Source organism: Microcaecilia unicolor, chromosome 13, assembly GCF_901765095.1.
Source record: "Microcaecilia unicolor chromosome 13, aMicUni1.1, whole genome shotgun sequence".
In the NCBI taxonomy this organism is placed as follows: Eukaryota; Metazoa; Chordata; class Amphibia; order Gymnophiona; family Siphonopidae; genus Microcaecilia; species Microcaecilia unicolor.
In genome coordinates this window covers 51,574,840-51,602,021 of record NC_044043.1, presented here as the reverse complement: position 1 = coordinate 51,602,021, position 27,182 = coordinate 51,574,840, and the positions used below count along the sequence as shown (strand labels likewise).

The window sequence follows — 27,182 nt, the reverse complement described above, 5'->3', positions numbered from 1 at the left end:
CATTATTACGGAAAACGCTTGGATTTTGGCGCGGATCTCTAAGCACGCTATATAGAATTTGGGGGTAGGTGCCAGGGGCGTAGCCAGACAACAGATTTTGGGTGGGCCTAGGCAAGAAGTGGGTGGGCATCAAGTGTTATCCCCTTCACAAACCACCCAAAAAAATCTCAGCTGGTGGGAAAATGCTTCTTTCCACCTTAGTTGTCTGCAGCAGGCATGCGCTGAAAACTGAGCATGCGCAGGTGCCAGTATCATGGAGAATAGCATTTTCATTACCATCAGGGGGAAGTCTTCAGCTGGCGGAGCTTGGGATCCCCACCAGCTACCGCTAAACGTGTGCTACTGTTGGGTGCTACCTTAATTGGGTGGGCCCTGGCCCACCCAGGCCCACCTGTGGCTACGCCACTGGTAGGTGCTATTCTATAGAACAGCAATAAGTGGCAGATTCTTCAACACGGGCATTCGGCATTCACTCAGTCACCCCCTTCTATCCAAACACCACACCAGAAGCCAATTTCTTTAACAAATGTGGATTTATTTAGGCCGCAGCCAGGTCCGCAAAATGTATTTATTGTAAACCTTCACATAAACAATCATTGGTAAACATCCTTGATAAACATCTCCCTCCGAGTACACAGCCCTTCTTGCTTATATTACTACAGGCTGTGCCGTCCAAGCACCCTGTTCCTCCTCAGTGCTGTCTGCTATAGCACGCTGTCCAATCAAATGCATCCCGTACAAGGATGCATTTACCACTTTAACCAAAGCTATTGGCCCCCTGGCCGTCCAAGCCAGGAGACTAGCCGTATCCATCTTGTTCTGTAATCCTGCCCGCATGCAGGCATAACATTTTGCTGAGTATTGTAACTTGCAACAGGTCATTAACATATACATAGTAACTCAGTTTGCCATATTATCCGCTGAGGTGCTGTGTACTCGTCGCTAATGTTACCTAAGTTCCATAGCTTATGCCTTGCTGCGACAACGACCCTTTCCCTGTACCTCATGGGCGGGAGGGCGGGTCAACACTGCTCCCTCTGCTTGCTGCAATCCAAATGGCGCTGTGTTTCCCTTCACAGCCCTTCTTCACCCTCCTCCCTACCCGCCCCTTTTCCCATCACCCTTCAATCTCTTAATCTCCCTATCACCTCCCACTCATCCCTCCCTCTCCTCCCCACCCCAGATTCTTCCTGAGCCTTCAGCCCGGTTGTAATCGGCTCCCCTTTAAGGGTGAGCCTTTCCATCAACACGGGCATTCGGCATTCACTCAGTCACCCCCTTCTATCCAAACACCACACCAGAAGCCAATTTCTTTAACAAATGTGGATTTATTTAGGCCGCAGCCAGGTCCGCAAAATGTATTTATTGTAAACCTTCACATAAACAATCATTGGTAAACATCCTTGATAAACATCTCCCTCCGAGTACACAGCCCTTCTTGCTTATATTACTACAGGCTGTGCCGTCCAAGGCGGAGCTTGGGATCCCCACCAGCTACCGCTAAACGTGTGCTACTGTTGGGTGCTACCTTAATTGGGTGGGCCCTGGCCCACCCAGGCCCACCTGTGGCTACGCCACTGGTAGGTGCTATTCTATAGAACAGCAATAAGTGGCAGATTCTTTTTCAGTGGCCATTTTTGAGTAACAGAATCTAGCCCTACGTATATACCCATGTGTTTTATTAAATATACATTTACTTCACAACTCCTCCTCTGCTCTGCCTAATCTACATCTCTAGAAAGGAATGCCTACTCGTCATTGTACATACATATACGCACATATTCATCTGTGCAAGTTTATAAAAGTCCTGTTCTGCAGTCTTTTTTTTCTTAGTAATACAACCCTACAACAAATGCCCAATTTGTGACAGTAACAGTAGCTGCACATGAATGTCGCCATTAATCCATATTCATATAAGCGGTACTTAGAATCTACAAAAAAATCAATAAAAATTGTGAACTAAAAAAAAAAAAGTAATACAGCCCAGATTTTAGTATATGACCCAGATTTTAGTATATGATTTATGTTTCATTAAAATTTAGTATACTGCCCAACTTTTCAGAGCACGGTGGTTTACAATTAAAAAAAAAAAAGGAGGCTACAAAGAATCGGAAAAGAACACCAATAATGTGATAGGACAGGTCAACCAATAGTCATTCAAAAAGCTTTCATACCTCCCTAAATATTTGACATATCCAAGGGAGAACATCTGTCCCCCACAGCGTTATTGCCTAAAGACAGTAGCAAAATATTAAGGAGTCCTATTATTAAGCGGCAGTAAGCATTTACGCGCGCTTCCCGCACGCCAAAATGAACTACTGCAGGGCATGCTCAAGCATCCTACCATAGTTTTGGCATCTGCGCACACTTCCCTGGCACAAAAAAGACTTTGTATTTTTTTAGCGCTGGGGGCGTTTGAGGGCAGAGACTGCCACACGTCAACCAATTAGCATATGGTTAGTGCATGAGCCCTTTCGGCCTGCTAAATAGGTGTCAGTAATGGCTCATGAGCTAATGGCCATGTGCTAATTGGGAGATTAATAGGAAAAATGGAAATGTGGCCATTTTACAGCTGCACTAAAAGTGGCCTCAGTGCACGGGGAAACCCATGCGCTAGTCTTAGCGCAGGCTACCTTTTAGCACAGTTTAGTAAAAGGGCCCCTAAGCTTTTAAAGTCCTTTAAATTTCTTTAATGACCATTCCACACACAGGGTCCCTTTTACAAAGTGGCAATAAGCCCAGCGCGGGCTTATGGTGCGCAAATATGGAGCTACCGGCAGTAGTTCCAGCCCTAGCACCAGGGGCGTAGCTACGTGGGGCCACAGGGGCATGGCGTCAGGACGTCAGACTCACAGAAACAGAAGCCTTGCAGATCAGCAACATGGCCACGCTGGAGAAGGCAAACGTACCCGACGGCGGCAGGAAGGGGGGTTGAAAGGGTTGGTGGGGGGGGGTCAAAATGGGGGAGGGGTCGGTGGTACCGGGGGAGGGGGTAAAATGTGCCCCCTCACCTCGAGCTCTGGGCCCCCCTCCCGCCGAAGTCTGGCTACGCCCTTGCCTAGCGCATGTCATTTCCTGCATTAGGGAAAATAGGGCACTATTTTCTAGCGTGGCAGTTACCCGGTAGTAATTGTACAGCATCACGCACTACCCTGTTACTGCCAGGTTAGCACAGGAGCTCTTACCGTCATCTCAGTGGGTGGTGGTAAGTGCTCCCCTTCACATGGCCACATGGTAAGAGCAATCTTACCTCATGGCCATGGCTATTTTCAGCCTTTTTTACTCACTGCGGTAAAAAGAGCTGCAGCACACAGCAAAAACGGTCACTGCCGCTAGCGTAGGGCCATTTTTACTACAGCTTAGTAAAAGGACCCCGCAGAGCAGTAGGGCGGCTGTGCCATTATGTAAACGCTAAACAAAAAAATGCACTCTTGTGTGTCGACTCCTAGTGTGCCCTTATGTTCTGATGTTGGTTGATGTTGTAATGCTGTTGATGATTATGTTTGTGGGTTGTAAGCCACTTAGGCTGTTAGTGACATATACATTTTTTTGTTTGTTTTTTTTTGAAAATATGTTTTATTGATGACAAATTGTACAATAGACAATGATACTAATACAACAATTCAATATCTACCATAAACTTATAGTGTTAACAGAGTATCAAAGCTCCAAAGATGCAGTTTCCCATTTTTACTTTTCCCCCCAACTCTCCCCCTTGGTCGAAAAGCCTCTGGGGAGTCATGAGATTTACCCGGTTTAGGTACCAGGGTGATGAGAGCCTCATTTGCCCGGGATGGAAAGGTCTCCCTCTCTACTACCTCATCATAGAACATGGTTAGTGGGACACACACCTGTTGATTCAGTATCTTATAGTATTCAGAAGAGAATCCATCAGCGCCTGGACTAGTGCCCATTGGGAGGGATCGAATTACTTGTTGGACTTCCTATGCACGTAGGGGGACACTGAGTTTAGCGCGTGCTTCTAATGGAATCTGAGGGATCCCAGAATCTTCCAAATAGTCTATCACCACTGGCCCCATCTGTAAGTGGCCTGCCCTGAACATTTGGGAGAAATGATCATAGAAGTTTTGCAAAATGTCAGTTGGATTAGTTCTCCTCTTTCCATCTGAGCCTTTTAAAGTTGGGATAAAAGTTTGCGGCGACCACGTTCTCGCCACCCTAGCCAGGAACTTTCCTGCACAATTGCCAAACTTGAAATATTGGAAGCGTCGGTAAGAGAGAGAGATTTTTTTGTACACTCATGAATTAATGAATTCAGAGCTGCCAGCGTTGCTATCATTTGATCATAGGTGACCCTAGATGGGTGGTTTTGATGTGCTTGTTTGGCTTGTTTATAACGGTGTTCTAGTAAGATAATGCCTTGGGCTAATCTTTTTGCTCGGGCTCTCATGTAACTAATTATTTCACTGCGCATCACCGCTTTAGACGTTTCCCAGAACAGGGACGGAGTATCTTGGTGACCTTGATTTGTTTTGAAACAAATTGCCCACTTCTGAGCTACAAAGCTTTTAAAATCTGAATTGTCAGTCATATAAGCGGGGAATCTGCAACGACCGATATCTCAAGCGCTTACCCCCAGCGTCAAATCCACCCAGATTGGGGTGTGGTCTGAGACCACTATAGGACCCATCTGTGCTGAACTTACTCGTGCGAACAGGGAGGTGGTGATAAGGATATAGTCTATGCGGGACCATGTCTGGTGGACTCTTGAAAGTTGGATGTAGTCTTGTTGTGTAGGGTGCAAGAGACGCCAGGAGTCTACTAAATCTAGCATTTTACACAGATATGGGAGGCCCTTCCCCCTTCCTAGTGCTCCGCAGGCCATAGACGTTGACCTATCTAGTGTGGGATCTAAGACCTGATTGAAGTCTCCTAACAGAATCCATGGCGCTGAATCATATTTCAGGCCCAGCTGAACTAAGGAATGAAAGAAATTAGCATCGTAGTTATTGGTGCCTTAGATTGCACAAATGTAACATTCCTGACCTATGTAATTCAAATGAATTAGGACATTTCTATCCTCTGAGTCCTTCTCTACTAGACGTGACATGCATAGGAGGCCACGCTTGAGAAGAATGGCCATGCCTCCTCTGTGCCCTGCCGAGGATAAAAAGAAACATTCTCCTACCCACTGTTTTAATTTTTGGTGTTCTACATCTGATAGTTTTGTCTCTTGCAAACAAGCAATTGATGCTTTATGATATTTAAGTGTAGTAAGAATTTTAGTTCGCTTAACAGGGGAAGTGATTCCCGATACGTTCCAGTGCTGAGTGATTAGGCATTTACTCTGGCTAAACCTGAGAGGTTGACTAGACCTGGAATATCAATTGCCCTGGGTCTCCCAGCCACAACCCCGGGGCTAAGTTTAACATATACATACCAGCAGTGACCATAAGCAAATTTAATAATTGTGGATCTCCCACCCCCTTCAAACAGATTCCAGTGTTTCTACACACTCCACTAGTCACGTCCATATAAGCTCTCAATGGCGGTTTGCTAGTCTCAACAAGACTCTCCCCCAAGCCCTTCCCAATCCCCTTTCCCCCCTCTTCTCTTCCATTCCACCCCTACCCACTCCCCCCCTCCCACTCTCTGCTCCTCCCAACCTCCCTTAAATCCCTGTCCCTAATAAGCATACCTTATCCACCAGGCAAACCCGGCTGACAAAGTAGGGCTCTATAATGCAAAAGCAGCCCCGTCTCCAACCTCCAACACTACTTAACAAATCGTTACCTTCCTTATAGAGTTACAGTGACTGGTTTAAAGTATGTAGGCCTCTGATAACCATCCACACTGATAGACCTCTCTGTCCAGTCTGTCCTGTGCTTCCCCCAGAAGTGTTATATGTTCACAGGTATATTCTTATACCACGGAATTTCCAGGCTGATATGGCCGCTAAACTGCTGAGTCTTAAATGCAACAGATAGTTATTTGGTGGTTGAGGTTCCCTCATCTTCATCCATGCTCCTGGAGTTGGTTTGTCCATTCAATGGCTGCTTCTGGGGTCGAGAATGATTTCCAGCTGTTGTTTGTGAGCACTCTCAGAGTAGCCGGGTACTGCAGGATGAATCTCTGTTTCTTCTCCACTAGTCGGGCGCACACCGTGGTGAAAGCCCGGCGACGGGCAGTCAACACTGCTGAGTAGTCCTGAAATATTTTCATCAGGCCTCCCTCAAATTTTATATCTTCCTTACTGCCTTTGTACAAACGTAGCACTGCCGCATTTTGAGAATAGTTATGAAACTTTGCAATAATCACTCTTCGCCTCGTCTCACGCGGTTGTTTTTGCCCCACCCGGTGTGCTCTATCCAAGCGGATCAGTCCTCCTTTGCCTGCTTCCGGGAATCTCGCCAAAAGCCAAGTCTCCAGCGTCTGCTTAATCTGTCCTGCTGCAATGGACTCTGAAAATCCCACGAAGCGCAAATTCTTACGGCGGGAATGATTTTCTAGATCATCCAATTTTTGTTGGTATTCAGTAATCAGTAGTTCCAGTCTCTCAATATGGCCTGTCTGCTCCTGCTGGGAGTCTTCCACTTCAGACACTCTAGCCTCCAGTTCACCCGTGCGGCGGGTAAGTTCCGAGGTTAATGATGTTAACCCTGCTAATTGATCTGAAAGATGCGTGAATCGGAGGTCCAAAGCTCTTACTACTGAGTCTGTAAGCTCTACAATCATGGAATCGGCTGAGAGATGCGGCGGGGAAGCTGCTGGGGACGTAGGCGCCATTTTGTTTTCCATCATTCTCAACCGCTCGTCCTTGCGTTTTGAGGTTTTTGCTGCTGCAGCCATCCCCGACTGTGTAAGAAATTTGTCCATAGGGTCTAGCAACTTTATGGAGGAGAGGTTGCTTATTTATGACCAAGGAAGTTGATGAAAATTCAAGGTTGGAGACAGGTTCCTGAGCAGCTAGTGGAAAACACATCCACCGCCGATCACTGCATCACTTGACCCCCAGCGACATATACATTTTGAATAAATAAGGGGTCCTTTTACTAAGCTGCAGTAGGCCCTATGCACATGCATTGCTTGCCAAAACAAGACTACCACCAGGTTACCGCACTCCCCTGGCTGTAATTTCGGATTTGGTGTGCGCGGCAGCAGAAATTATTTTTAAATTTTCTACCATGCGTGGCGTTTCCAGTGGTAATAGGCAGTTGGCATGTACTGAACGGTTACTGCACATGTAGTGTGTGAGCCCTTACTTGCTAGATCAATGGGTAGCGGTAAGGGAACAGGCCATAAATAGGCACGCTCTAGTTTGAATTTTAGCATACGCTTATTTCATGGCCCATTATAAAATGCCCTTTTTCCCCAGACATGGTAAAAAATGGCCTGGCACATGCCAAAAACATGTGCCCACACTACTGCGGGCCACTTTTTACCAGGGCTTAATAAAAGGACCCCTAAATTTTCAGCATCTCTGTAGGAAGCTACAGGCACCTTTTGACTTTGCACATAAGAAAAAAAGCCAAGTTCAAATCATCTTTCATTCCCTGATTTTCCCAGGCCACAATATCTGCCTAAAGACACACAAATAATGACCAGTATGCAGTGCGTTGGATTTGTGGTGACTAAATATCACTGTTCAGACTGATGCTTTTACCTGTAGAGATGCAGTATCATTTTCATTTCCTTCTGGGCTACTCTCCGTTTACACCTAACATGACTGTTCACAAAAAGAAATTAAAAATACATAAATATGACAAAGGTGAAAGATGTAACAGCACCCCTGAAACACACTGTAGACAACTCTCACTTATTGATTTCATCAAAGCTCGTTACGGTAAGACATGGTGATGGTAGAAATTGAACTTTCCCACTTGCCACCCAATTACGGTGAAAATTGCAGCTCTTCTAGCTCACTCCCACAAGGTTGAATTAATGGAAAGTCTGACTTTAAATCAGTACACTGGTTTGCCCTCTCCCCAGCTCGGTGTCATTCTCCTGCTTGATAAAAGGTTCTGTCCTTCTGCTTATCATTAAAAGAAAAGACAAGATCTTAGTGGGATCAATTCATCATTATTGCTGGTAGGAATGATGATGAGAGATGCTGTCGCCTCCTCAAGATCAATTACGCTTTAACATTCAAACTTTCTTCTTGTTGACATTGTCATGATGAAAAATGAGGAGCGGATTGCACATGTGGTGACTGTCTTACCACTGGGCCGTCGCATTTATGTGCCCCTTGCGTGCATACAGTTACAGATTACTAGCACCTACGTTCCTACACTTGAATACAAAAACTGCTAGCGGGTTGCTGACACTCTATTTTCTTAGGGTGCGTGTAAGTGGCAGAGGGGCCCTTTTACAAAAGGTTTGCTGCATAGTAACCCAGAACTACCGCTGACCCAATGTGGCCACCAGCGGTTGTTCCGCTGTAAGTGCATGCCATTTCTAGCGCTGTGGAAAAGTTCTAGTGCTGCGCTAACCTGGAGGTAATCGGTTACCACGAGAGCCCTTATTGCCACCTCAATGCATGGCAGTAAGTGCTTCCTCCCCCACCCCCCCCCCCCCCCCCCAGCATGGCCATGCAGTAAAAATAATCTTACCACATGGCCATGTCTTTTTTTAGGGGCTTTTTACCCGCTGCGGTAAAAAGGCCCCTGCCGCTAACGCAGGGCCCTTTTTACCATGGCTTGGTAAAAGGACCCCAAAGTGCATAAATGCAAGGGGCACGTACCCATGGGTAAGCAATGGGTGGTGGTGCTGTTACGTAACATATCAGAATACGCTCAGTTGTGCACATCCCTGCCGTAGTTGTGTGACTGCAGTTATGCCAGGTCTAGGGCTGATATAGCTGCGGGCATGTAAATGGAAGGCTAAGTTGTATTCTATAATGGAAGCTGGGTGCCCAGATGCCATTATAGCATAGGTTCTCACCACATGGCATGAGGGTGCCTAAATGGAGGTAGCCAGTTATAGAATTGCCCCCCAAATGGGTAGATAGCTTTTGAATCTTCTCACATCTTTTTTGTTTTATTAGAGCAGTTTGTTTCCCTTTTGTGGTTAGGGGGTGTGTGCGTGCGTGTGGCATTTATACTTTCATATGGCCTCAGGGGGAGACCTGGAGTAATAGTAACATAGTAAATTTAGTAGATGACGGCAGAAAAAGACCTGCATGGTCCATCCAGTCTGCCCAACAAGATAAATTCATATGTGTATACCTTACCTTGATTTGTACCTGTCTTTTTCAGGGCACGGACCGTATAAGTCTGCCCAGCAGGATTCCCCGCCTCCCAACCACCGGTCCCGCCTCCCATCACCGGCTCTGGCACAGACCGTATAAGTCTGCCCTCCACTATCCTCGCCTCCCAACCACCAACCCCTCTTCCCCCCACCTGCTCCACCACCCAATATCGGCTAAGCTTCTGAGGATCCATTCCTTCTGCACAGGATTCCTTTATGTATATCCCACGCATAATAATCCAAAGGCTGTAGCAATCTGAATACTAAAGAGAGCCCAGAGAATACAAAGTAGGAGATTGGGAAAGATGACATTCCCTATCCTAACAAAGTATTTGTATACATGTATTTGTTTTTAAAATATGTATGGCTCTTCTCAAAATTCTAAGCAACATACAAAAAGAACATACATAAACAATAGTTACATGAAAAAGCATATATACAATCAGACACATACATAAAATGGCACAGAGAATAGTATAAATGCATAAAACACTTGGGAAGTAGTGATATGCATTAAGGGAATGTTGCATGATATTTGCCTCTTAACATGAGTTATTTTACAATAATTCACATTGGGGAGTAAGTTATCAACTTTGGTTACAGTTAAGATGTGTTATTTTGCTGTTAAACCCACTCAAAGAACGCAGTGCATTCGAGATTTGCATGATTGTACACAAAATCATTCACGCAGACGCCCCAATCTACATGCTAAACCTTGTGGACTTGCCTCCCAGAAACGCTGTAAGATCATCCCGCAAATTTCTCAATCTGCACTTCCCCAGCTGTAAAGGACTAAAATACAAGCAGCTACACTCCACCACCTTCTCCTACTTGAGCACGCAGCTATGGAACGCTTTACCTACAGACCTGAAAGCTAGTGACGATATAACAAACTTCCGCAAATCTCTGAAGACACATCTCTTCCAAAAAGCCTATAAATAAAACACATAACCTACAAACTACCTCAACAATCCACACAATTAATACAGCTCGCCTCTATCTCACCTAACACCTTCCTCTATCTTCCCTCACCTAACCTTCAAACTTTAATAATTGTTCCCGTTATCATGAAGCGATTCTGTTGACCCTCCCTTACCTAATCTTCAAACACTAAGAACCATACCTGCTATCATGAAATGAAATGATTGTCATTACTATACTCTGTAAGCCACATTGAGCCTGCAAATAGGTGGGATAATGTGGGATACAAATGCAATAAATAAATAAATAAAATAAATTATTAGTAATGCATAAAATGAGACCTGTGCTAACATAACAAAAGTTAGAGGTAAAATAACACATCTTAACACTGATAACTTTCTCCCTTAGTGTGAAGAGTTTGAGTCTCTAGTAACCAGAGCTGATATTGTGATGTCATAATGCCTCATTCCACCAATGCCTAAGAGCCAACCTCATCAGTGATGTCACAATGGCTTGACTGCCCTATACTGGGCTCACTTTTATTACATATAGCAGTGATTTTGATTTCTAGGGACATTTCTTTTTTCATTAATTAAGGGGAGAAGTTATTAATGTGGGTTACTGTTAAGATGTGTTATTTTACTGTTAACCCTAGTTATTAGCAACTAGCTCTCATTGCATAAAATAGAGCCTATGCTAAAGTGCCACTAGTTAGTGATACAATAACACATCTTAAAGGTTCCCACACTGATAAATACTCCTTAGGATAATTCACCACAGGGTACATAATAATGAGGTGCAAAGCATGCATATACAATAAAAGCACCTTATTATTATTCATAGCAAATAACGTAGCTTGCATTGAATACTCTATGTGCTATTTTTTTGTGCCTGTGGAGCATCAGACTGCTAACATACATCTTAAAAAGATTTGCACCTTAAAGGGAGCTGTATAAATAGTGGCACCCCCAATCTCCCAAACAGACCCCCCCAAACAGGCACTTTTCCAAATCTAAGACCAAGACCCCCCCCATACATAGTCCCACTCCCCCCAAGCCTATCTGAAGGAATCCCTAATGAGCCTGTGGAACAGCATAGGAGCAACCCTCAGTCATTTCTACCCTTGTGGCTCCGGGTTCAAAATGGTGCCTGCAAACCCTAGTGCTTTTCTTGTGGTACTACTGATGGCGATAAAGCTGCTGTTCAAGGGTCTTTTTGTAGCTGCAGAATTACTCATGAGCCTTGCTGAAAATGTCCAGTTCTACATTTGGCTGTCTTCTTGATCAATGGCAGACGAGCATGATTGAGTCACATCGTAAGAAGCTAGTCTGTAGAGAAATGGAACACGTTAAATAGTATTATCAACTTCACTCCTAGCTTCACAGAAGTCATAAATTAGTCTTGCTGTGGATCAATAACACTGACTCCAGGGCCTTGTGTGTGCTGGACTTTGGGTTAGAAATAAACTTATAGAGAGTAAAAAAGCAAACTCCTTTTACCAAGTTGTGGTAAAAAGAGCCCCTGTGGTATCTGCAGCAGGTAACAAGGCTGCAAAAATACATGGCCATGCGGTAAGATTGCACTTACCATGTGGCCATGCGGGGGGAGGGAGCACTTACCGCTACCCATTGAGGTGGTGATAAGGGTTCCCGCGCTAACCTGACGATAACCGGATAGCACGTGGTTCTACCTTATTACCGCTGGGTAACTGCCATGCAAAAAACTCGAGCCCTATTTTCCCCTGCACAGGAAATGACACGTTCTGGGGCTGGAAGTACCAGTGGCACCTGTGTTGGGCCAGCAGTAGCTCCAAATTGGTGTACCGTAAGCCCACGTTGGGCTTACTGCCGCTTTGTAAGAGGACCCCATAGATGGATCAAGGATTCCTTCGGTGATGATTCCCTTAGCAGATTTTACAGGAAGTATTTCTGGGGAAGATTTCTATTTTGATGAGTGTCAACTGTTTAAAATGGAAAACAGGAGACTGAGATTTTTTGGATGGCAGCACCTTCTTGGCTGAACTATTCAGTAAAAGGATCAGTAGGAGATTCATTGGTAATATTAAACTCAGGAGCCATTGTTATTTATTTACACATATATTTCAAGCCTACCTATTCCCTAGGTGGGTTATACAATCATAAAACCAACAACAACAACCAGCATAAAACCAACAACAGACAAATAACAGAAGCTCTGCTTCCTATTATAACAATAAAATTCAAACAAAAAATGTCTGTACAAACAAGTGAGTTTTTAACTGTTTCCTAAAAGTAAATAAATCTGTAAGCTCTCAGGCAGTCTATTCCATAAAATTGGGCCCATAATAGAAAGCATCCTTTGTAATTGCATAATTTGTGAGGAATCTGCTAATCGAAGTAACTTCTTTCCAGCAGATTGCAGCGACTGTGGCAGATGAGAAATTTCAATAGCTTGCCCTTCATTGGCTATAAATTACATTACGGGGGTTATTTTAGAAACTCTATTCTGGTTTTGCATGGACGTCCAAATCCCAATTTTGCAAAGGCACGATATGGATGTCTAACACTGCAGTACATCCATATGGCAAGGGGGCGTGGTGGGGGCATGATTTGGGCAGGACTTGGGAGCATCAAATATATGGACACCCAATTCCTATCACAGAAGGGAAAGGGATGTCCATGCCTAAAAAGACAGACATCCATACTTAGGGCCAGATGCACTAAACCTAACTAGCCCACAACTTGCGTTTTAAACTGGTTCCAGCCAGTTTAAAACGCAAGTAGTTTACCGGGGGCATGCACTAAGGGCATTTTCCCTGCCACGGTACCAGGCAACGAAAACGGAATGCAAGTTATTCAAAAGCTATTATAATGAGCTGCACTACCGTTTTTCCGATTCCCCTACCGTAGGAACCCTAACGGGAGGTCTGCACCTCTCGTTAGGGCTCCTGTGAGGGAATCGGAAAGGAAAAGGGCCCCCCAAAAAAGGTAAAAAAAAAAAAAAAAAGCAGGGAGCGCATGTGAGGGGTGTCCTTTATGGACGTACTCTCCCTGTGCTTGTGAGAGACGTCTTTTTTTTTCGCCGTTTTTCGCTCTGCCGGTGCTAGTGTTTTTTTCCCCCTTCTATTTTGTCTTCGCCGCGCCACTTACCCCTTTTTCTATTTTCTTGGTTGCCAGAGAATCAGGACGTCCCTTTTGATTATGCACCTCTTCCTGGTCTCTTCAGCCAATCAGAGCGCGTTTCGCTGACAACAGCCAGCTAAACCCGCTTTGATTGGCTGAAGAGACCAGGAAGAGGTGCATAATCGAAAGGGACGTCCTGATTCTCCGACTGGCAACCGAGGAAAATAGTGAATGCAAGTGAGCTACAACGAGTAGCTCATTTGCATTCCCTATCGTTGATGCATTCCCGTTCCCTACCGATTCGCTATGGAATCGGTAGGGAACGGGAATTACCAACGACTTTAGTGCATCTGGCTCTTAGACCCGGTACTTGTCATGTCCAGGTGTTCTGATTGAGCAGCTGTCCACTGGAGGGATTACAACAGGACATCTCCTTAGTTCCCCTGTGTTTGCTGTCCCCCTCCCTCTCCCCTGAATGTAAAATGGGCAGGGAATACCAGGCTGTATGACAGCTTCAGGTATTATGGACATTCTTAACCAAGGCACCAATTAGATGTGACGCATAGCCTAATGGTTAATGCAGTGGGCTGATAACCAAGGGGTCCAGGTTCAACTCCCACTTCAGCTCTCTTGGGGTTTGTTTGTTTGTTTTTTTTAATTGTGAGCCCTCCAGAGGCAGAAAAATACCTACTGTACCTGAATATATAAGCCTGAAGGCTATTGGAGTGGTGTTCAGTAGGCATTTTTCTGTTCTTAGAGGATCACAATTAAAATAACACACACAGAGAGCTAAAGTGGGATTTGACCCTGGGTCCACCCATTCTCAACCCCTCTGCTCCATCTGGATGGCTGTGTGGCCATTTATAAAGATGGCTGTTCTTATGCTGCTACACAGACATCCATGCCCCTTGTTTTCCCCCGTTCCTAATTTGGACATTTCAGTTTAGAAAAAGGATGTTCATGCCAGACGCTTTCCACACATAGATGTCCATCTCACATGTATTTTAGAATAGGATACAGTTTATTCTAAATTATATTCGAGACGGACTTCCATTTGTGATGTTCTGAGTTGGACGTCCTTTCTAAAAAGCCACTCCACGTGTAATATTCAAATCCTTGCTCTTACTTTTTAGGTATTAGCTCGCTGTGAGCCGTCATATGTAAGGGATAAGATCTGACAACACAAGTCTCCCTGACTGATATTTTCCAGCCAGGAACACTTTTGGTTTACCTTCTGTAAAAACTAGAAGCAGGACAAAGACTAGAATGAAATCATTCTCGGGGGCAGCTGTGGAATATATTAACCATGAATATCAGATCTTTCTCAGGCTATTTGTCATTCCGAGGGGCTTTGTAAACATGAGTGTTCTGTGAAGTGACTGTTTAATCGAGTTTGTCCAGGCAACACAGCAGCTATAGGGATAATTAGATCCAGATGAATTCAATCAGAGGGTCATTAATATGGATTTCAAATCTTGGTGAGAGATGTATTGTGCATCCAGGGGGCCCTTTTATTAAAGTGCTGTAGGGTTTTTTGCACGTACTATACTTTTAGGTGATAGCCTGCTGTGCACTAATGCAATGGTTACTGTTGGGGCGTGTCCAGCATCTCCTCTGCTGTTACCCTACAGACAAGTTCCCCCAGCACCTTAATGTCAAGTAGGATTAGTACACATTTGACAATGTGTACTAATTATTGTGTGCTGTCTGAAGTGTGCAGTCTACACCTAATCTCTGCCCAGTCACTGTCCCATCCCATGCTGGCTGGGTGGGGAATGCCAGTTAACTGGGCCCCTACATTTTTATGATTATCGTGCATTTTATTTTTGTGTATCGCACATATTTATTGTACAGAATTCATTTTTATGTTTTATTGTGAACTGCTTTCTGAAAAGGTGGCTCATAAATGCTGTTTTAATTAAAACTCTGTGTGTGTCTAGAGAGAGAGACACACACACACTCAAACAATCACTGAAGGTAGCCTTAATTAACCAAGCTGAGTTGTGTGTCCATAGAGAGGATAAACCAATGTACTGTGAGATTTCATCAGAATTGCCTGGGTTTGACGCTAAATCTGTGACACCATTCTTTTGTTGCAAGGGTCAATAAATGAACTAGGAATGCTGTCAGGAGGATGAGTCACACAAATACAATTATATATGTCCCTGGAAAACACATGTAATGAGCTCACAGTACCAAGAAATGAGACAGAATTAATGACAACTAAAGGGCAGAAAAGCAGTGCTAAAAGTATCTTTTTAAGACTTTTTCCTCATTGGGAATTGCAACATGAAGCAAATATAAATTCATCTCCATCCTAGGTGGAGGTAAATTGAAATGTATTGAGCTGTGACCACAACTGCTTAAGGGTCCTTTCACTGAGCTGTGTTAGGTGCTAACGTGTGCTTGATGCGTCCTGAGGTAACTTTAGAATGTGCGCATGCAGTGGCGTTCCGTGGTTGCCTGACACCCAGGGCGGATCGCCACTGCTCACCCCCTCCCCCCTGGGTACAGGGCAACACGGCACGGCATGGCACACCCCACCCCACACAGTCCCCACTTGCCTTCCAAGTTCCAGCTTCGTCCACCCCAGCGTGGCGCCGCCACCGTCCACCTCCCCCCTGACGCAGTCCCCACCTGCCAACCAGGTTCCAGCTCCGTCCACCCCAGCGTGGCGCCTCGCATCTGCAGCGCTGCTGTAAAAAGAAGAAAATCGCTTCATCATCGGCCCTTCCCTCACTGTGTCCCGCCCTCGAGGAAATAGAAAGTTATGTCAGAGGGCGGGACACAGTGACGGAAGGGCCGACGACGAGACGATTTTCTTCTTTTTACAGCAGCGCTGCAGATGCGAGGTGCCACGCTGGGGTGGACGGAGCTGGAACCTGGTTGGCAGGTGGGGACTGCGTGGGGGGAGGCGGTGCCACGCTGGGGGTGGACGGAGCTGGAACCTGGTTGGCAGGTGGGGACTGTGTCGGGGGGGAGGCAGTTCCATGCCAAGGGGGGGATGTGGATGGACGGAGTGGAGCACCCCCCCCACCCGTTGACACCCAGGGCAGACCGCCCACACCGCCCTGCCCTTGCTATGCCACTGTGCACATGCTAACTGTACATTAAAGATCTCATTTGTGAACCAGAAAAACATCCAGCGCAAAGCGGCATTTGGACATTGTTTCCCAAAATGTCCAAATTGCTATTTTCAAAACCCATTTAAAGACATTTTTCTAGGCAGTTCGTCTGAAGTATGTCCAAATCACAAGGGAGGCGTGTCAGGGGCAGCATTTTGGCGTTCCTAACACTGGACATTTTTCTGCCATAATGAAGCACAGGAAAAAATGTCCAGGGCTAAAATTTGAGACCTTTTGAGCTAGACCTGTTTTAATAACAACTAAGTCACAAAAAGGTGCCCCAAATGACCACTGGAGAGATTAAGGCATGCATGACTCCCCCGTACTCCCTCAGTGGTCACTGCCCCCCTCACCCCCAAACATATGAAAGAAACAGTACATACCAGCTTCAGATGTTATGACCAGTCTACTGCAGTGCCCCCTAGGGGCCCCACTGCTCTGGTGGGCCGTCTATGTGGCCAGTTTGCTATGAATGCTGGCTCCTCCTACATCCCAGTGGCTTTATTTTGTGCATTTTTCACTTGGACGGGGTTTTTTGTTCTTTTTGACAATTGTTCAAAAATATAGATGCACTGAGCACAACAAAGTCTAACAAATGGCCATTTAAAAAAAATGATAGACTTTTTCAGGTTCAAAAATGGCTATGTTCGTTCACTACAGGATTCTTGGATGTTGTCCACAAAATGTCCAAAGTTGGATTTAGATGTCGTATCAGAAATGCCCCTGTAAATTTAAAAAAAAAAATTGGGAAGGGGGTGTGTCAGGGGCAAAGAGAGGGTATTCCTGCGCTAAACAATTAGTGCATCTACATTACCGTATGCTAAATGGTTAGCGCAGGGATACCGCGTGAACCCTTACCGCCTATAAAATGGGTGGCAAAAAGTGCTCATGCAGTCATTTTTAATAATAGCCATGTGCTAATGGCAACATTAGCGCATGAGTATTAATACAAAAAATAGAAAATATGGCTGCAGTAACAATGGCCTTAGTGTCCAGGAAAGACCCATGTAAGGATATGCTAAGGCCATTTTTTACAGCACCTTGTAAAAGGGAAAGGGAAATGATATACCACCTTTCTGTGATTTTTGCAACTACATTCAAAATGGTTTACATAGTATATACAAGGGCAATGGAGGGTTAAGTGACTTGCCTAGAGTCACAAGGAGCTGCAGTGGGAATTGAACCCAGTTCCCCAGGATCAAAGTCCACTGCACTAACCACTAGGCTACTCCTCCACTAGCAACATTCCATGTAGAAGCCTGCCCTTGCAGATCAGCAATGCGGCCGCGCAGGCTTCTGTTTCTGTGAGTCTGACGTCCTGCACGTACATGCAGGACGTCAGACTCACAGAAACAGAAGCCTGCACAGCTGCGTTGCTGATCTACAAGGGCAGGCTTCCACATGGAATGTTGCTAGTGGAATAGCAACATTCCATGTAGAATCTCAAATAGTAGCAACAGATTCTCAATAGTAGCAACATTCCTTCTAGAATCTCCAATAGGGAAAGTGAATGGGACTTGATATACTGCCTTTCTGAGGTTTTTGCAACAACATTCAAAATGGTTTACATAGTATATACAGGGGCAATGGAGGGTTAAGTGACTTGCCTAGAGTCACAAGGAGCTGCAGTAGGAATTGAACCCAGTTCCCCGGGATCAAAGTCCACTGCACTAACCACTAGGCTACTCTAACCAAAAGGACTCCTTAATAGCTAAGGACTAGATTCGAAATTCGGTGCTGAATCGAAATTCACTTAAGTGTATTCTATAAAGTATGCCTTAAGGTAGGCGTACTTTATAGAATAAGCTTACATTTCTATGTGATTTTTAGAATACGTTGAGTGCCTGTCCACATGACTAAATTTAGTCATGGCCAATTACGCCAAGTAAAACCTGGTGTTAATCCTGACACCTAAATTGGGCGCGGAGCAGATGTATTCTATAACACATATAGATTTTAGATATGCCTGTGACCCTCCCATTCCACGCTTATGGCCATGTCCCCTTTTCAATGATACAACATAGAACACGCTTAGCAAGTAGTGCATGTAAATTCTAATTAATGCCAATTAGTGCTAAGCATGTGGGATCGCTTAGGAACAGGAAGAATTAAAGGTTACAGAGGATGGGCAGACTGGATGGGTCATATGGCCTTTTCTGCCGTCATGTTTCTATGTTTCTGTAATTGGTTGTTAACATCCAATTATCATAGTAGATGACGGCAGAAAAAGACCTGCACGGTCCATCCAGTCTGCCCAACAAGATAAACTCACATGTGCCATTTTTTGTGTATACCTTACCTTGATTTGTACCTGATTATCAGCGCTGATTAGCTTGTTAACCAGTTAGCTTATGCACATTGTTATTATGGAATATGCTTCGATTTCTACACGGAAAGCTCAGCGTGATATACAGAATTCCAGGATTAGGAAATAGTATGTTCAATAGGAAATAACACTTTAAATAAAATATTTTTTCAAGCATTGCATTACAGCAGTTCAGTGTTCACTAGATAGTTTTCCTTTATAGAAGCAAGAAACTTCTATGCTTGTACCAAATATGTGTAGGGTTCATATAGTAATAGTCACTGACCGCAACACACATGACCCAAAATTCAGACATGGCTACTTGATCACTTCTGGTCATGTAAAGCCCACCCGACCCCTCTTTAGGACATTTTCATTGGAGCCTCAGGTACAAGCTTAAGATTGTGAGTGATCCAGGGACAGAGAAATATCTACTGTACCCGAACGTAACTCACTTTGACCTACAATTGAAAAGGCTTGAGCCAAATATAAATAAACAAAAATATATATGGCCCTGTTGTACCCGCTGTACAAGTCCCTCAGATTCTGATGGTATCTTTATCATTTTTTACCCCATGCTCTCTGCTTTTTCTTGACATCATGAAGTACTACTACGCCCAAAGGGTGCAAATCTGCTCCTTCAGGGCTCAGTTCGGTTATCCAACAAACTTTGCAAATTGACCTGATTCTTGGATCAAATACGTGCAAATATTCATCACAGATATGCTGAAAGCCAGACACATTTGTAGCCTTGAGGGTCAGAGTCCTGCCTTTCTGATGTATATGAGTCATTAACTAAATAAGCAATCTTTAAAGAAAAATGTCCCAAGAAATGACTTATGCAGGATTTCAAGAGCCCTTCATAATCTGCTGAATTTCTAAGTTCCCTTGTGTGACTCATACAGGTATTCATCTAGACGAGTAACTTTGATACATGGAAATGTTTGGAGCTGCTTCAGGGTGCAGACATGCGGATTTCACTCTGAAACTTGGTCTTAAGGCTCCTTTCATTGGTGGGAACAGCATTTCTTTGTAATGTTCCTAGCCAATCAAATTGCTTGACAGGAGCACTGCTTTGACTCACTTCTCTCTTTCTTGTAGGCAAATAAACTAAGAACAAAAACCTTGCGGAACACTCTGAATCCCACCTGGAATGAGACCCTCACGTACTACGGAATCACTGACGAGGACATGATTCGTAAAACCCTCCGGTAAGTGGACGCCTTGTCATGGATGGGGAAGCTGGTGAGTAGCAACCCAAATTTATAACAGAGAAAATATACTTTCTGGCTATGATAGAATCATAGCTACGATTCTGCTAAAGAAGGCAACACATCGAGTCAAGTAGCGTAGGAATGTTGGGACGCTGAGACACAGAGAAAATTGGTATTGCTCAGTGTCGAAGAACGCAGTACCTGTGTGCTGCCTAACCAAATAGAAAGATGCAGACATGAACTGGAAATCATACAGGTGTGTGCACACACCCGATAACATTAAGTTAAGTGTGCCTATAGTTATTATTGTTTATAGTTGAAATTACTGAGATGAAACGTTGACTTGATATAGAGTTAGCACACAAGTGTGATTAAGAGTGTATGAGAGTTGTATATCTGCAACTTCATTGAAAGAAGTTCAATGCTAGATAAGGTGAATTGTGTGCATGAGGTTAATGGAGAAAGTGACGGGATTGACCTAGTAGTGTAAGTTAACATTAATATTTCTTGTAGGTGTAAAGTTTATTATTATTTACAGAAGAGCACTGGTGTGTATTTGCTCACATAAAAATTAAAAATCCTATGGGGAAGCTTCATGATCGAGAAACTTGTCCACCCTTAGAGGTGTAATCTACTGTGTAGTGCTGCTCCGCTTGGGTGAGTTAATACTCTGAGAACTTCTCGTTTATTCACAAAAATTTTCTTTATATGTTAACTAGGTCAATCCTTTCACTGTTTTGTCTCCTTAAGATTATACTCCAGTTCTTTGTTAGCAATTACTGAGTTTTCTACCAGAGATTATTTTGGGAATCATTTCTTGACAACTCTCGTGGAGTCATTACACTGGCTTCCCATATGCTTCTGCATACAGGTCAAGCCTCTATTGCTCACATACAAATGTATTCACTCAACATCTCCTCATTACGTCTGCTCTTTTCCCCCTATGCACTTCCTCATGAACTCCATTCATCTGGCAAGTCACTTATTCGTGCCCTTCTCCTCCATTGCTAACTCTCAGCATTGTTCTTTCAAATCTTGTTGGATTGTTTGCCTTGAACATATTCAAATCCAGATTAACACCTTTTTGAGGTTGCTTTTCAGGTCCCTCCACACTTAGGCACTCACACCAGCGCTGCTGCTGGCCTAAATTTTAGGCGCATCTATAAAGGGTTATGCTAATATTTTATAATGGCATCTAGGCTCCTAGATTCTTTTATAAAATAGACTCCTAGCACACAGACTCAAGGGGGCCAATATTCAGACCGCAGGAGGCAGCCTGGCTAACTCCCGCATTCAGTGGTGAGGCCGGATATTAAATGCTGGGCTGTTTCCGGTGACCAGCATTGAATATCCAGTTTATTTTTGGCTGGTATAAACTTAACTGGCCAAGCCAATATTCAGCATTAGCCAGTTAAGTTTCTAGCGGCCAAAGATAGGCCTGCTATTTTGGCGGCCTTAATTGGCCGCCAAACTTAGCCGGTGATGTGCTGAATATTCACAGATAGCTGCTTATATTGTGCGATATGATCTTGTTAGCCACTAGCCCCTGGATTCTATATAGTGCACCTAGAGATCCGTGCCAAAATCCAAGCGTATTCTGTTATAGCATTCATAAGTTAATTGGCTTAACAAGTCAATCAGCATTGTTAACAGCACTTAACAAGCACTAATTGGCAATAATTAGAATTTCTGCACATATTCTATAATGCACTGCGCCTAAATTCTAATGCACTGAGGCCAAAATGGGCATGGTTTTGGGTGGGGAAATGGGCATTCCATGGGCATTCCTAAATTTACATGGGTAGTTACAGAATATGGCCCAGTGGCCTAAATCTACATGTGAGATTTACGCCACATTTTTCATTGGTATAAATTGGAAGCACCTAGTTCTAGGTGCTGTAATGTCGACTAATCATATTTTATATACCATGCCTAAATTTAGAATACGCTTAGTTTTCTACGTGGATTTTTTAGGCATCATATATAGAATCTCCCCCCTAAGTGCTGACTGTGAATATTCAGCGGGAGATAACCAGCTATCTCCCCCTGAATGTTCACAGATGCTGGTTAAGTGCTATTTTTAGGATGTTTAAATAGCATTGAATATCAAGGGCAAGGTGCCTAAATGGAAGCACCCTAACAGGCTCATTTCCGAAAGAGAAGGACACCCATCTTTCGACACAAATTGGAAGATGGGCGTCTTTCTCACAGGGTCGCCCAAGTCTGTATAATTGAAAGCCGATTTTGGGCGTCCCCAACTGCTTTCCGTCGCAGGGACGACCAAAGTTCACGGGGGCGTGTTGGAGGCGTAGTAAAAAGGCTGGACTTGGGCGTGCCTAACACATGGACATCCTCGACCCATAATGGAAAAAAAGGGCGTAAAAACAACACAAGTTGCAGTATCAGCTAGAGTCAAAACTCGTAATCTAATACAAAATATATAGGGACTCTAGAAAACAAAAAGGTGCCTGAACTGACCAGATGACCACTGGAGAGAATTGGGGATGACCTCCCCTTATTCCCTCAGTGGTCACTAACCCCCACACACCCTCAAAAAATATCTTTTAAAATATTTTGTGCCAGCCTCTATGCCAGCCTCAAATGTCATACTCAGGTCCATCACAGCAGTATGCAGGTCCCTGGAGCAGTTTTAGTGGGTACTGCAGTGCACTTCAGGCAGGCGGACCCTGCCCCATCCACCCCCCTACCTGTTACACTTGTGGTGGTAAATGTGAGCCCTCCAAAACCCACCAGAAACCCACTGTACCCACAGCTAGGTGCCCCCCTTCACCCATAAGGACTATGGTAGTGGTGTACAGTTGTGGGTAGTGGGTTTTGTGGGGGGAGCTATGTACCTGGGAACAATTTGTGAAGTCCACTGCAGTGCCCCCTAGGGTGCCCGGTTGGTGTCCTGGCATGTCATGGGGACCAGTGCACTACGAATGCTGGTTCCTCCCACGACCAAAGGGCTTGCATTTGGTCGTTTCTGAGATGGGCGTCCTTGGTTTCCATTCTCACTGAAAATCAGAAATGACCAAGTATAGGGACGACCATCTCTAAGGACAACCTAAATTTCAAGATTTGGGTGTCCCCGACCGTATTATCGAAACGAAAGATGTACGTCCATCTTGTTTCGATAATACGGGTTTCCCCGCCCCTCCACCAGGACGTTTTTGAGGACATCCTCAACAAAACATGGGCGTCCCTTTTGATTATGCCCCTCTAAGTGTACCAGATTTAATAAAGTCCCTTCTAGACTATTTTCGCTCTATCAAGCTTGTTGTTGTAATGTATCAGAGCAGTGGTAGTCACTGAAAGTCGTAGAGAGCTGCAGTCAGGTTGGTTTTTAAGGATATCCTTAACAAATATTTAAGAGAAAATATTTGTATTTATACTGCCTCCGTGGCATAATAATCTATCTTATTCATATTCATTAGAGACAGTTAAAAACCTAACTTATTCAAGGCCTTTCAGAACTACAAGTGAATGTCAGTGCATTAGAGTAATGGTTTCTCAATCTGTCCTCAGGGATCCCTAGCCAGTTGGGGGCTTAAGTTATCCACCATGATTAAAAGAGAGATTTACAAATACTGCCTTCACTGTATGTACATGTATCTCATCCATAATCATGTTGGATAACCTGAAAGCACTTAGGAAAACAGTGAAGATGACTCAAAGAATAAACAGACCATGCTCCAAAGCACAGGGGGGGTCCCTGTTTTCACACCCACTTTGAGCATTTCTCTCAGTGGATTATACAGCTACATTTCTTTAGGAATTAACAGACAACCAAAGGAGACTCCTGAGGTAGGCCATATTTGCCGAAACACAGCTATGTCGAGTCTTGGTTGTTGAACAATAAACTTTTAGACCCTTTGGAGCATGGTCTGTTTATCATTTGAGTCTTCTTCGCTGTTTTCCTGAGTGTTTTCAAGTCTTCGAAGATTTTGTTTCCTCTTTGTGTACATTGGATAACCTGAAAGCCCGACTGACTGGGGATTTCTGAGGAGGCAGTTTGGGAACCTCTACATTAGGAGGCGTGTTTATGTATGTTGGCCAAAAGCCTCAGCTCTACACCTACAGGACGTATCTTTTCTTGAAATAGTCAGTAGCTTGATGTCAACCCCCATTTCCTTGGCTGTGCACATTAAAAAAAATATATCAATAGCTATTTATCTTGCTTGCTAATAGTATAGTAGGTTTGATATTTATCACTTGATGACAAAATTTTTGGAGTGTAAAACAAAGCACCACAGATCATTAAACTCCATATACATTTTTTTAGCAATTTATTTACTCAAAATCTACTAACCAGATTTTTTTTCTCTCAAGTTTCACGGCTGGGCAGAGTTTTCATACTGGAGGGCAGTTGAGCTGCTGTACTCTTTCCACAAACCCTGAAAATAAGGATCTAATGGAAAAATAGCGAGACAGCAGTACCGCTTCCACCAACACACTTTAGATGTGGTTTTGATTCAATTTAAAATGCTTTTTAAATTCAGTAAACTTGTATTAGATTATCTATGAATTTTCTTAATCAACCAGATGGGCCTTTCTCTCTCTTTTCAGTTTTTCTCTTTTTGTCTCGTATTTTTCTTCTCCTCCCTTTCCCCATAAATGCTGTTTTGAAAGAAACATCTTGGAGAAAAGACTGCTGAGGGGAGATATGATAGAGGTCTATAAAATAATGAGTGGAGTGGAACTGGTAGACATGAATCGTTTGTTTACTCTTTCCAAAAATACTAGGACTAGGGGGCATGCAATGAAGCTACAAAGTAGTAAATTTATGACGAATCTGAGAAAATGTTTCTTCACTCAACATGTAATTAAACTCTGGAATTCGTTGCCAGAAAATGTGGTAAAGGCGGTTAGCTTAGCGGGGTTTAAAAAAGGTTTGGATGGCTTCCTAAAAGAAATGTCCATAGACCACTATTAAAATGGACTTGGGGAAAGTCCACTGCTTATTTCTGGGATAAGTAGCATAAAATGTATATCTTGACAGGTATTTGTGACCTAGATTGGCCACTGTTGGAAACAGGATGCTGGGCTTGATGGACCTTTGGTCAGTCCCAGTATGGCAATACTTATGTACTTATGTACCCATCTGCAATATATTCCCTTCAGCAGATCAAGGAAGAATTTTACAAACAGAGGCAGTGCTCTGCATATGCTTTACCGCAAGCATCAGTCACTGTGACTGTTCAACCAACGTTTGATTTATAGTCTGCCCAGATTTTAATGGCCTCATAAAAGATTCAGACTCATTATACCATCATAAGCGTCATCAGTCTCCTGCACAGGGTTTGATGTTTTTTAAAGCATCAATATTTTTTCATGATTGGCTTCTCAACTTGTTCAAAAGCATTTAAAGAAAATGTAAATCATGAAGTACAAAGAAAAAAACAAGTCAAATCATTGCATTATGGTCTGACCAGGAAGGATGATTGCAGTAATGAATAGGTAGCTACCTGGCAACAAAGTGAGATTCTAGTCCTATCAATTTTATTTTAAAAAGGAAATCATGGGTTAGACATTCCAAGGGACGTATTATACATTTAGTAGTGGTCTCTAAACGTATAAGCCCCCTATCTGGGAAGTTTCAGTTGCACAGTGTGAGCAGAGAAGTAGCCTACAGTGTAGTAAATTTAAAACAAATCGGAGAAAATTTTTCTTCACCCAACGCGTAATTAAACTCTGGAATTCATTGCCGGAGAACGTGGTGAAGGCGGTTAGCTTGGCAGAGTTTAAAAAGGGGTTAGATGGTTTCCTAAAGGACAAGTCCATAAACCACTACTAAATGGACTTGGGAAAAATCCACAATTCCAGGAATAACATGTATAGAATGTTTGCCAGGTGCCCTTGGCCTGGATTAGCCGCTGTCGTGGACAGGATGCTGGGCTTGATGGGCCCTTGGTCTTTTCCCAGTGTGGCATTACTTATGTACTTATAATGGTTAGTTCAGTGGGCTGAGAACCTGGGGAAGTGGGTGTGGTTTGTGTGTAGAGTGATGTGCTGATTAGATGTTGCATTAGAATAATGTGTGCATGTGTGTATAATGCAGTGGGCTGAGAACCTGGGAAACTCGGTTCAGTTCCCACTGCTGCTCCTTCTGACCCTGGGCAAGTCACTTAACCCTCTGTTGCCCCAGGCAAACACTAACCACTTTGGTTGTACCACAGAAAGGCGGTATATCAAATCTGTGACTCTTTACCACTATATGTGCAGAGGGGAAGATTTCTGGAACTGATTTTGTGTTGATTTCAGTAAACTGCTTGGTATCATAGCACAAGTACTCATCAAGATCCCTCCCAGTGGGCATCTGTTGCATTTACGCTTGCTCGGAATCAGGTGTAAATGTTTGTATGTTAACTGTACACGCATGTGCAAATCACAACTCTGCCCACATTGTCATGGTGTGTGTGAAACTAACCCACTTGGAGAAGTTGCCCCTGAACTATACCACGCCCTACATCTAAGTCACGTGAAAGTATATGTGTACTTTTAAGCATGTAACCTGTGGGGTAATTTTCTAATTTCTGGTCATTCTGACCCTCCCACACAAATCCCAATATTGCTTGGAAATCCAATCATTGCTCTAACTACATTTAAGTACTTGGGTGTCCTGATTGATTCTTTTTTTCAGTTTAATGTTCTAATGTGACTGAAAAAGGTTTCTGTGCTGTAAGACAGCTACGTGCTGTCAAGCATTATCTTGATGAGGCAAGTTTACTTACCATACTACATGCACTTTTGATTTCATGGTTGGATTACGGTAACGTGATCTATGCAGGGATATCTGCCTCTAACATGTATTCAACAGATGGCACCTGAAATTGATTAACGAACCTATACCTAGCAATAATTGGGTTCTAACAACCGATTATTGTAATTAATTGGCTCCAATTACGATTTGCATGAGCATCTTGCCAGGTGCTATTTTATAAAAAAAAACTGAGCTTAAATCTTTTAGCATGCAACTGAAAAGGGGGCGTGGTCATGGGAGGGGCATGGGCAGGTCAGGGGCGTACACTAAAGATGCGCACAGTATTATAAAATACCATGGATCCATGCCAGGATTTACACAAGGTTCCAGTTGGTATTTATTCAGGGCCATGAGTATACATAGACCCTCCCCCTAATTCTATAAACTTGTGAGCTCAAATTTGCAACTAACCTACAAATTTGCATGCACAAGATATAGAATAAGGTCAGTTGTATGCATAATTTAATTCAATAATTGGCTGTTAATTTGGTGTTAAAATCCAATTATTGACTATAATTAGGCTTAATTGGTATCAGCAGTTATGTG

At 43.7% G+C, this 27,182-nt stretch overlaps 1 protein-coding gene across 1 annotated transcript in view; it reads left to right on the top strand.

The window, feature by feature from the left end:
* The window catches only part of DOC2B (double C2 domain beta), a 345,932-nt gene that overhangs the window by 183,517 nt on the left and 135,233 nt on the right, over positions 1–27,182 (top strand). The window contains exon 4 of the mRNA XM_030222362.1: positions 19,761–19,870. Within this exon, the coding sequence (XP_030078222.1) occupies positions 19,761–19,870 (110 nt within the window). The remainder of the gene's footprint in view (positions 1–19,760; positions 19,871–27,182) is intronic.